The sequence below is a fragment of the Helianthus annuus genome, chromosome 14 (genome assembly GCF_002127325.2).
Source record: "Helianthus annuus cultivar XRQ/B chromosome 14, HanXRQr2.0-SUNRISE, whole genome shotgun sequence".
Lineage (NCBI taxonomy): Eukaryota > Viridiplantae > Streptophyta > Magnoliopsida > Asterales > Asteraceae > Helianthus > Helianthus annuus.
In genome coordinates, this window is record NC_035446.2 from 173,110,469 (window position 1) to 173,122,382 (window position 11,914).

Here is an 11,914-nt window from a genome sequence, read left to right on the forward strand (position 1 = left end):
ACATATTTCCTAATATAATAACCCTCCAAAATATTCTCGACACCCTAAAATATATTAAAATATCCCTATATGTCTCAAAATACACCCCGTATGTGAAAACCGAGCCCAAAATACGATATATCATTAAAAATAAAATAAAAATCAAAATTTTATGTCGCTCGCGGACCGCGTAGACCCCACAGGGATCTTATGCGGTGCGCGACAGCTCCAAACTCAGACGAAACCCTAGCGTGCCATGTGTCATCATCGTGTCAACCCTAAACTCGACGAATCAGCAACCCTAGCCCCTATTACTCTACTACGCGGGCCGCGTAGACCTTGGTCTCACCTTACGCGGGCCGCGAGAAACCCGATTTCAGCCCCTATAAATTTGGAGCTCGGGCCTTCAGTCGAAACTCGCTCACGATCTTTTCTTTCTCTCAAAATTCACACAGTAGACATAATTCTCGGGTATAATACCCCCTAAATAACGAAGTTCTGCTCTGTTGTAAGTATCATAACCCCTGAATACGTATTAGATACTCTGCCCGATTGATCTAGGGTTCTGTAACGACTGTCGTGGTTCTGCCCGACGTAGTCATTGGAATGCCGTCTCGGGGAGGGTATTGCTAATGTTAAAATAGGTTATTATACTAACGCGTGTGCATTTGTGTAATTTATAGATAATCACCAGGAAACCCTTACAGAAAACTTAAGACAGCAAAGTGAGTAATCTCCTTTTTGTAAACTGTTTTTACAAAACCTCACACGATTAATTATATATATTAAACAGTTATTGAGTATTTGTAAGGATACAATTATCGTCGGTATGTTGGGGTTTTGTATACAAAATTTGTTACTGCCTTGTGAGGAGTAACATTTCGACAAGTCGGTTGACAGTACCGTGGGTGGTAATTAGTATGACTTGGAAACAAATGTAATTGCGTGAACGCCCTCAATACTGTACAATGGTCTTTATTAAACTTGATTAAACTAGGATTCACTCACCAGTATTTCCCACTGACAAAATGTTTTTAAACGCGTTTCAGGTAACAAAATGTGAAAGCCAAATAGAAGCCAGCTGGACAGCACTGAAGGCTTGGAAAAGTGGCAATAAGGTTACCTAAAAATAAATAGATGTTTTATTAAATAAAATAGGATTTACCCCTATGAAAATGTGTGTATTTGAAACTTGGGATTATTCCCACGTGTTTAATATTATGAAAATGTGGTATTTTACTCTGATAAAATATTTCCTAACTGTGGTCCTGATGTAAATTCCGCTGCCAAAATGGATAAAATACAGATACCACCAAAACTGGTCGCAGCCGCCCGTTCCCGGGTTTGTTAGGGGACGGGGGTTGCGACACCTAACTAGGTTAAGTTTCTAGTTAAGTTAAACACATATGCATAGTTAAACTTTATGGGGTGTTACAAATCTACCCCCTTAAAAGAGGTTTCGTCCCCGAAACCTAAATACGTACCAAATAAAGTCGGGTAGTGTTTCCACATATCTTCTTTCGATTCCGAAGTCAGCTCTGATCCCTTTCTATGTTGCCATTGGACTAAAACTTGTCTAATGGTCTTGTTTCGAAGATGTGTTGTCTTGGAATCCTTATTGCTATTGGTCTTTCAACGTAATTCATTCGTTCATCCAATTCAATATCATCGTGAGACATGTAAGTTGTTTCATCCGCGAGGCATTTTCTTAATTGTGACATATGAAACATGTTATGTATCCCATCTAAAGCCGGCAGTAATTCCAATCGATAGGCCACCTTTCCAATACAGGCTAAAATCTTGAAAGGTCCTATGTAACGTGGACCCAATTTCCCTCGCTTTCGAAAACGAATTATACGCTTCCATGGATACACTTTCAAAAACACATGGTCCCTGACTTGAAATTCAAGAGGGCGTCTTCTTCGATTTACATAAGCCTTTTGTCGATCCTGTGCCGCCTTTAATCGAGCCCGTATAAGATCAATTTTCTCGTTAGTTATGGCTACTACATCATTGGGCACGATTTCTCTTTGTCCCACCCCCAACAAATGGGAGTTCTACACTTTCTTCCGTATAACATTTCATAAGGAGCCTTTTTGATGCTACTAGGATAGCTATTGTTATACGAAAACTCCACCAAGTGTAAATGATAATCCCAACTCCCACCGAAATCCATTACGCATGCTCTTAACATATCTATGAACGTTTGAATGGTTCGCTCAGATTAACCGTTCGTTTGAGGATGATAGGCGGTACTGAAATGTAATTTTGTGCCCATTTGTTTGTGAAACTTCTGCCAAAATGGGGATGTAAATCGGATATCTCCATCCGAAATGATGGATACGCGTACCCCGTGACGAGATATAATCTCATTTACATAGACTTCCGCCAACTTTTCCGAGGAAGAGGTTTCTCGGATGGGTAAAAAGTGAGCGCTTTTGGTGAGTCGATCTACGACCACCCATATGGCATTATGCCCTTTCTTTGTCTTTGGGAGTTTAGCTACAAGATCCATCATCACGTTTTCCCATTTCCATACTGGGATTTCCAATGGTTGTAACTTGCCATACGGTTTCTGATGCTCCGCCTTTACTTGAGAACAGGTTAGACACTTCGCGACGTATTTCACAATATCCCGCTTCATCCCGGGCCACCGATAGTTTTTTTATGGCTCCTGGATGAATCGAGAATCAAGACTTGTGAGCTTCTTCAAGTACCGCGGCTTTTGCTTCACTAAACCGGGATATCCAGATTCGGCGTACCTTAATTTAATCCCATTGGACTTTTCTTCTAATTTATCTACAAATCCTTTTGTCGTTTCTTTTTTTAAATCCATTTCATTCAAAGATTTGATTTGAGCCTCCTTTATCATTTCGAGGAATCGAGGCGTAATCACCATTTTCATGGACTTTACTCGAATTGGAGACGGGTAGTCTTTCCGGCTCAAGGCGTCGGCCACAACATTTTCTTTACCCTGGTGATAGAGAATATCACAATCATAATCCTTAATGAGCTCTAGCCACCTTCGTTGTTTCATATTTAGCTCCTTCTGTTCGAAGAAATACTTGAGATTTTTATGATCCGAATAAATTGTACTTTTAGTCCCGTATAAGTAATGCCTCCATATTTTTAAGGCGAACACCACCGCTGCTAATTCCAAGTCGTGGGTCGGGTAATTACCCTCACGTTGCTTCAATTGCCTCGAAGCATACACTATAAATTTATCTCTTTGCATTAGAACACACCCCAATCCTTGGTGTGAAGCGTTTGTGTACACAAGAAAGGCCCTTTATTATTCTTCTCCCCATATGAACTTCTCATTTTTCTTGGTTAGTTTAGTCATAGGCAAGGCTAATTTTGAAAAATTCTGGAAGAACCTCCTATAGTACCCTGCCAAGCCTAGAAAACTCCTCACTTCACTTGGGTTTCTCGGGGAAACCCATTTCGTCACAGCCTCTACCTTGGACGGGTCCACCAGAATGCCCTTAGCGTTTATTACGTGTCCAAGAAATTGTACCTCTCTTAACCAAAAAGCACATTTGGAAAACTTCTGTCACACCCCCAAAATACCACATGCGGATCTCACCGCTGACGTACCAGGATCTAGCCACTAATCACATTGAACAATCAGTAAAATGATAAACTTAAAATCTCATTCAACATGAAAAGTGCATTTCCATTTAAACACGGTATACATTCAGCGGAAGCAAATTTGTAATTGTTTTAAATACTTGAAAATAAATTGTTTGTAAAGCATCACATGTCGTTAAGCATTTCAATACGCAACACGACCCATGACATCTCTAGCTCCTCCGATTGCAAGCTACAATCCATAGATATATCTAACGACCTGCAAGCATGAAGAAAAGTGTGTCAACATAAAGTTGGCGAGTTCACAGGTTTGTTTAACGAAAATCATGTAAGTGTTTAGTTAAAAGACATGTTACGAATAATAAAGTCGATATCGATTGACTGTTCGTTTTGGTGCCCTCATCAACGCCTATCATCATTGATCAAAGTGTTTAAGGTCATTAGTTCACGCCCGTCCACCTAGGTACGGTGTGAGGTTTGTCAGACCTGATAGCGCTATCAACTAATTCCCTGTTGCCTCCCAGACAACTAGCTCGGTATGTAAGTAGTGACTTTCGTGATAGATTTGAGTTTATTAACTAACATCGAAATTACACCAAGACATTTAAAAGTATTCCTCCCAGGAATATTAGTTTGTTTGTCTCCCCGGGACGCATGCTTGGGAAAAAGGTAGTAAACTCACCTTAGTTTGCTCGGTTTGCTAAGGTATTTCTAGTGTTAATTAACTGTTAGGTCCGTTACAAACGACCTAATGTATAACAAATATAAGTATGTGTATGTAGGGTTATGCAATACCCTAATGTCCAAACAATATGTTGTTTAGATTAATAAACTTGACTTAGTTTAATATACAGTACACACAACACACATATGCCAATCAAGTAAATTCGGACCTATATAAATTGTTCAGTATATATGAAATAGACAAGGCCAGACCAAATAGAGCACCGCAGAGGGATCATACCATCGTTATTACGATCACGTAGGAAAGTTCGGATTGAACTTTGACTTGACCATATTGGTCAGAACTGAAAGTCAAACAAAAAGTCAAAATGTTTGACTTTTAGTTGATTACTAGCTAAATGAAATGAAATAGAACTGGGAGAAGACTTACTAGAGAAGAGGAACACTAAAGAACACTAGAGAGCAACTCCAAGCTTCAGGGATTGCTCCAAAGAAGTGTTTTTGAGTGATAGTGATGGTGTGAGTGAAAATGATCACAATGATCACCTATTTATACTAATAAAGATGCTCCAAAATCATGCCAAGTGTAACCCCAGCTGATTAGAAGCTGATTAGTGGCTTCATAGGTGTCACAAGGAAGAGGAAAGGTGGCAAAAATTGCGGATTAGTGGCAGTGTAGCAGCAATGACAGGCCAGCTACCAAACTGCTATCATTGGGCACCTCTTACGGACCGTAAGAGGTAGGTTACGGTCCGTAAGGGGTGTTTTTCACCGCCTTTCTGATTTGAACCCCTTACGGTTTGTAAGAGATACCTTACGGTCTATAAGGGACCTCCAAAGATGAAATTTAATTATTTTTAACACTCTTGTAGATTGTAAGGGGTTTAGGATATGGTTCGTAAGGGGTCTCGGACGCGTAAGTTATTTTATATCATCGTGTGGACCACAAGGGTATAACCATACGGTCCGTAAGGATGCTCAGCATACCATGGATTTTTCCTTAATGACAAATTTAGCCCCTCAACTTATATTAAATTTTAAATTTTTCAATATTGACCCCTCTCCTTCCGCATAGTTGATATTAGTTGGAGATTTGGGATAATAATTATTCAGTGTGGGTCCCACTCCTTTCACATAGTCGGGATTAGTTGAAGATTCGGGACACGTGTTGTCACATAGTTGGACGAAAATTATCAGGGTGTTACATCCTCACCCCCTTAAAGGTAATCATGACAACTCTAGGAATTCCCATTCGACTTTCACATTAGGTATTAATCTCTTACGGAGTCTTTTAACCTGTCTGTCTTAGGGGCTGTTTGGCAACATCTGAATGGTTAAGTGCTGAACCAGTAAGAGGTCTGAACCATTAAGTGTTGAACCAGTAAGAAGTCTGAACCACTAAGAGCCTATATAATGCTTAACCGTTCAGAGGCAAATGTCGGACCAATTCAGATTAGAGGTCTTAACAATTCAGACTCTGTATAAATCTTAACCATTCAGAGGCAAATGTCTAAACCATTCAGACATATGCTCGTGAAACAAACAGGCTGAACCATTAAGTGCTAAACCAGTAAAAGGTCTGAACCATTAAGAGCCTTATTAAGAGGTAAACAAACAGCCCCTAAGTTTGACAACGGTTTTGCAATAGAATGCAGTTGCTTGTCTATTGCACAAGATTATGTGTTATCTCTAAGGATTTGTCGACCAAGCATTTCTCTAAGCTCAATATGTAACGTTTTATACTTATATATATATTGCTAAGTGTCAAACAATTTACAATATTCCGGTATTTCCAAACGTATATTTTCTACCGTAAACATCAATACAAAAAAGGCACAATATTAATATTAATTGACAAGTATATAAGCTTGGCATTCGGGATCATCTCCATTTCTTTGATTGAGAGTTAATTATGACCGAAAGCTTCAATTTATAAGAAAATGAAGCATTTTACAGGGAAAGAAAATTAAGAACGGAGTCAAAGTAAGGCAGGTTTGCAGCAATGTTAAAAGTGCACATAGCAAATTCATTGTTAGAAGGAGTTGGATCTGTTGAAGACCTTCTTCCATGCGGCTTTCCAGTTTAGAGACAAAGGCCCAAATGGTGCTCCCTTGATCGATCTACATCTACGAAGAGAGGGTGAGTCCTCCTGAAGATCATCTTCCAGCTGGTTCCAGAAACGAGCTCCTTTTCTCTTGGTTCTAACGGCGGACAACACCTCGTTCTTGTTGCAGATTCCCCATACCATCACCTTTTGCTGTTTATAATCCACGTTTACCGAGTAAATACCTGATCAACAAGTAACGTACCTACAATTTAATTATATATCATGTACATATATATATATAGCTGGTGGGATTACCTTTGAAATGGGCCAAGGCTTTCTTGATTTTCTTTCCACAGCCATAAGAATAAAGAGGGACCATCAACTCCACAAACTGTGCCTCCACTTCCTTAGCCACCATCACCTGCATCTCCATATCCGCCGCAGCTTGCTCACTTGATCAATTGGTCTATTATATATATAGCATATATGCATGCATGCAGATCCGACATTTGTTTTGGAAAAATAAAAAACAGGTCCTTTTCACTTTTAGCTCCTGTGAGTGGGATGAGTGCGTCTGCTAACATGCATATATGACGTGTAAAATAATCAACAATATGCATCATGCATGTGATCTCCATCCCCAACAACTTTAATCCGTTTCTAATTAGATCTCACACAAAACCTTCATCCATAAGCTAATCCAACATCTAGATTCACATGATACTATATATTTTAACTTAAAAAAAAATGCAACACCATGACACATTAATGGGGTACCGTTTTCCCTAGATGCCACATCAGCTTTCTCCCCATTTCTCCCAGTTTTTTCTTTTTTTTTTCTAAATTGCAGGCACTCGTCTCATCTTTCCCTGTTATCATATTTCACATTTCTTAAATATAAAAAAATATTAATATATAAACACATATGTGCTTGTTGTGTGTATATATGTTTTGTTTGTATATATTTAATTATATGTGTTGGATATAATCACTCACAACACACTTTTGGGTCACAATTGCAATTTATATTAGTATGTTTAAGCCACCCGGGGTGGCTCAAAGTTTGCACGTTATAAAAATGTTTCACGAGTGAAACTTAAGAAAACACCACTGCCACCCCTTGTATTTCACGCGTGGAACCTTTATCGTGTCATAAATTTGACGCGTTGAAGAATAAAAATCCGACCGTTCACTCTTCTTTTGACCGTTGCAACCCTTTTTTTGAATGTTATTTTATTAAAAAAAAACTATAAACAATCTATAAATACTTTACAATTTTTAACCATTTTGCCCACACCAAAACACAAACACATATCACACATTCTACAATTTTTATACCATTTCACAAATGGATTTTCCTACGGATTCGATGTTTCCGATGGACAGCGATAGCGATAGCCAATCGTCTTCCGACAATAAGACGCTTAAATTTTTCGTGTCGGTGTATAACGATCTTGAAGGAAGTTCAAACCGTCCAAAGAAGAAAATGGTGGATCGTGATCGGGTACATGCCAAGGAAGTGTTAATGAATGATTATTTTGTAGAGAATCCGGTCTACAATGCCGAAACGTTTAGAGATCGGTTTCGTTTACCAGAAGAATTATTTTTAAAGATTGTTGGAGACATCGAAGCAACTGAAGAATGGTTTCAAGAAAGTTACGACGCGAGGGGCAAACCAAGTTTCACGCTGATACAAAAATGCACGTCCGCCATTCGCCAACTAGCGACAGGTAACCCTCCCGATCAATTTGATGAATACCTAGCTATGTCGGACAGAACTTCGCGTGAATATGTGCAATTTTTTGTAACGCGGTCATTAAATTGTATGGTAAAGAGTTTTTATGTAAACCGACGAGAGACGACATCTCACGTATTTACGCCGCACAGGAGGCTAGATGGTATTTTCCTGGGATGCTCGGTAGCATCGATTGTACACATATCGAGTGGAGAAATTGTCCAAGAGAGTTGCGAGGGGCGTATGTTAGGGGTGACGTCAAAAGACCAACCATCATACTTGAAGCGGTGGCGTCGAATGATTTATGGTTTTAGCATTCATATTTTGGTGTTCCAGGTTGAAACAACGACATCAATGTTTTGCACACGTCGTCGTTGTTCCAAACCGTAACGGATGGTACCGCACCCATCTGTCCATTCTATGTTAATGGACGATATTACAGACGAGGCTTTCTTCTTGTGATGGTATCTACCCATCATGTTCTGTTTTTGTGAAAGCTCCTTCGTTTCCTGTCGAGGCTAAAGAAAAGGTGTTCAAAAAGTTGCAAGAATCGGCAAGAAAAGATGTTAAGAGGGCTTTTGGTGTTTTAAAGGGTAGATGGGACATTCTAAGCCGACCGGTTCATGCGATGAACAAGAAATCAATACATAGCAAAGTATATGCATGTATCATATTGCACAATATGTTAATCAAACAAGACGAACGTGCAATATCTCCAGATTGGGTGCCGGGTCCTCCTACACAAGTTCACGTTCCCGAAAATATCCAACAACATTTGCGTGATGAAGAAACTCACTTTCGGTTGAGATACGGTTTAATCGAACTAGTAGGTTCTTTAGGTTTGGAATTTCCTAATTCGGACGAGGAGTAGAGTTTCTTTGTGTATGTTTTTTTAATTGTAGTCTAAAATATTGAACTAGTATTTTTTTAATTTAAATGAAACTAGTCTTAAGTCCCCCGCGTTGCAGGGCGGGGAGCGTAAACCATGCAACCAGCGTTGCGGGATTGGGAGGCGTAAAATCATGCTAAGTAGCAACTGAACAACGACCAAAACCGAAAAAAACGTCAAACAAAAACACGAATTTGTAACATCAAATGACTCATGTAACGTAATAAGTAGACGAAATCAAATTTATACCGACACATATTAGAAACTCCATCAGGTATAAAAACTTGAATGAGCAAATGTGACCACAAAATACCGAAGAACCGAACAACAACAAATCTAGTAAAAACAAACATAAAATAAAAACTAATAAACAATAAACGCGTTTAACTTTTGTGGCAAAATTACAAAAAGTTAAAATTTTATTACAGATTTAAAAAACCATAAAGTTACTATATCAAAAAGGAAAAAAGAAAAACCGAAAAAGAGAACCAATAAAAGACATAAAGAAACATTACTATTCATTGCCATGTTAGAAATTAATATAGGTATAGCATTTATAATTTATAATTTTAGTGTTTTATTGTTAATTTATGATTTTAGTGTTTTATTGTTAATTTAAAAAATAAAAAAATAAAAAAGGTTGTGAGTGATGGAATTTCATCACAAGTGATGACCATTTCCACTAAAAAAAGTTGTGAGTGATGGAGTAATGGTTGATGACATGGCGGAACTTGATTGAATGTTGTAAATGATGGAATTTTTACAAGTGATAGCCACCCCTACCCCTTATTGTATTAGGGGTGTTTGTTTTTCTTGAAAAGTTCTTCTCTCCTCTTATGTCTGTGCCACGCAGACGTTTGAGTCTGCAGATTGTTTGTTTTCTAAAGAACATTTCATTTAGAAAGGTCTGCCTGACCTTGTCACACCCCGATTTCCGGTGGGCCCGGATGGGTACAATCGTGACGGTTGCATAACAGTTATCACAGTATAATAATATGCAGCGGAAGTATTAGATTAAATATTATTAAAAATAAAGCTTGAATGTATAAAAGTATTACAAGCGTTCGATACAAGCACACAGGCAGGATCTAAGTAAACAGAGTTTTTAGACATCATAGGCCTTAAGCTTCAGGAGTGCAAATTCCTTAGCATTCATTCTAGCCGACCCGTATTCCCAACCTATAATAAGGTTCGGTAACTGCTGTTCAATCTTTTGAAAATACGTCAGCCAAAGCTGGTAAATACAATTAACTGACTCTGTGGAAAAATAGTGTTTCGAAAAGAGTTTTATACATATGGAAAACCCGTAGGTGATCCTTTAACTATATCTTGGGATTATTCTTGTTACGAGATTATATACTTGATTAACCCACTGGGTTGTCCGGACATGGTATCATTAACCCCCAATTACAATAATTATCAAGTAATTGGATTAAACCGTATTCATACACTTTTGCGCAATCATAGTCGACTTACTTATGTAATAACCGTCCCAAGAGGCATATTTGCCATCCCAAGTTTACACTAAAATAAGTCAAGAGTATTTACCTTTTTGCTAGCTTCCAATCACAAGACTATATTTAGCTAAAAGCCGCACGTCTAAGTATTATTGACCCAAGTTCGATTATCTGGGGGGGTACTATAGTCTGGAATGAACAGATTTATTATCTGTTAGAATGTATACGGGCCAAAGATAGTTCCTTTAGATATGACCCGATACGTAAAAATAGGTTCGCTAGATTAAGCATATACTGAATAGAATGTGGTTTAAACCCAACAAGTACTAGGAGTTGTAAAATATGGGTAAACAATGTACATTCTGGATTTTGAGATTAAAATGATAAGGTTAAACCCTTTTCGGTAAACTTATGTAAACTAGTTACGCAAGTCTAACCGTACGCGTATAGGCGATAACGGGTAACCGGATGAGTCATGAACAAGTTTCATATGCCAATACACTTTAAAAAGGTTATAATATTGACGGGTGGTCCGTTGGACAACCCTTAAATGGTTTAAAAAAGATTAAAATTCCATGCTTTACTTGGTTATTTGCTTGAACTTAGTAACTACGAGTGTTCGTGTGTTTTACAGGTAAATCATTTAATTTGGTTAAATTGGAACCCGTAGGCTACGGATGAAAGAAAGGCATGTAAGGGCACCATATTTGAATCATCACATCATTCTCTACAAAGATAGGCAGCCAAGAAAGTCAACAATATCAATCACCATCATCTCATGCAAGCTTTGAAGGATGGGGTTTTTGGTGGCACTTTATATCAAAAGTCAACAACAATAGTTAATCATCATCAGATACAACACGTGACTTGGGACTTGTGGGGTGTCTTTGATTGGGCCGCCACACAAAAGTGGCAAACATTGGATGGAGTGGGCGGCAACTTCAACATATAATCATCATCATTACGCCAACAAAGGGATCTTGCGGACTCTTTTCATTGGGCCGCACATGTTGGATACTCTTGGTTGATTGGGCCGCTAACAAGATAAATAACAACAGTCATCATCATCTCAATAGTGGGAGGCAATTATCACACATGTGACACATCTAAGAAAAACAAAGAAGAGGCAACATGGCAACACAAAAAGTCAACATAATAATCTATCATCACGTGAAGGCACAAGACTAGAGGCAACATAAATACAATACACATGCAAGACATATGTGGGCCGCCATATATGATCATCATCAAACATCACGTGCACAAGGGATCACTTTTGAAGGGCATGATTACATGAAAGGCCGCACATGATTGGGTTCTGTGGACGGCACATGCAAGTCAGAGCTCCACCGTAATTTACGGTTGCGCCGTAAATTACGGCGGCCATGAAAAGTGCACAAGTCTCCACCGTAAATCAGTCTATTTGTACCGTAACAGTTTCAAGATTACCGTAATTTACGGTATGACCGTAAATTACGGTGGACATGACGAGGAAAATTGTAACCGCTCATTAAAATCGGTTTTATTGTGTC

At 38.6% G+C, this 11,914-nt stretch overlaps 1 protein-coding gene across 1 annotated transcript; it reads right to left on the reverse strand.

Annotated features, from left to right (window-relative positions):
* Positions 1-6,077: 6,077 nt before the first annotated feature.
* Positions 6,078-6,732, reverse strand: LOC110935089 (protein SODIUM POTASSIUM ROOT DEFECTIVE 1). Its single transcript, XM_022177674.2, has 2 exons — positions 6,617-6,732; positions 6,078-6,543 (listed from the first exon to the last, which is right to left on the reverse strand). The coding sequence occupies exons 1-2, from the start codon at positions 6,726-6,728 to the stop codon at positions 6,287-6,289; spliced, it is 369 nt and encodes a 122-aa protein (XP_022033366.2). The 5' UTR covers positions 6,729-6,732; the 3' UTR covers positions 6,078-6,286.
* Between the last annotated feature and the right edge of the window lie 5,182 nt (positions 6,733-11,914).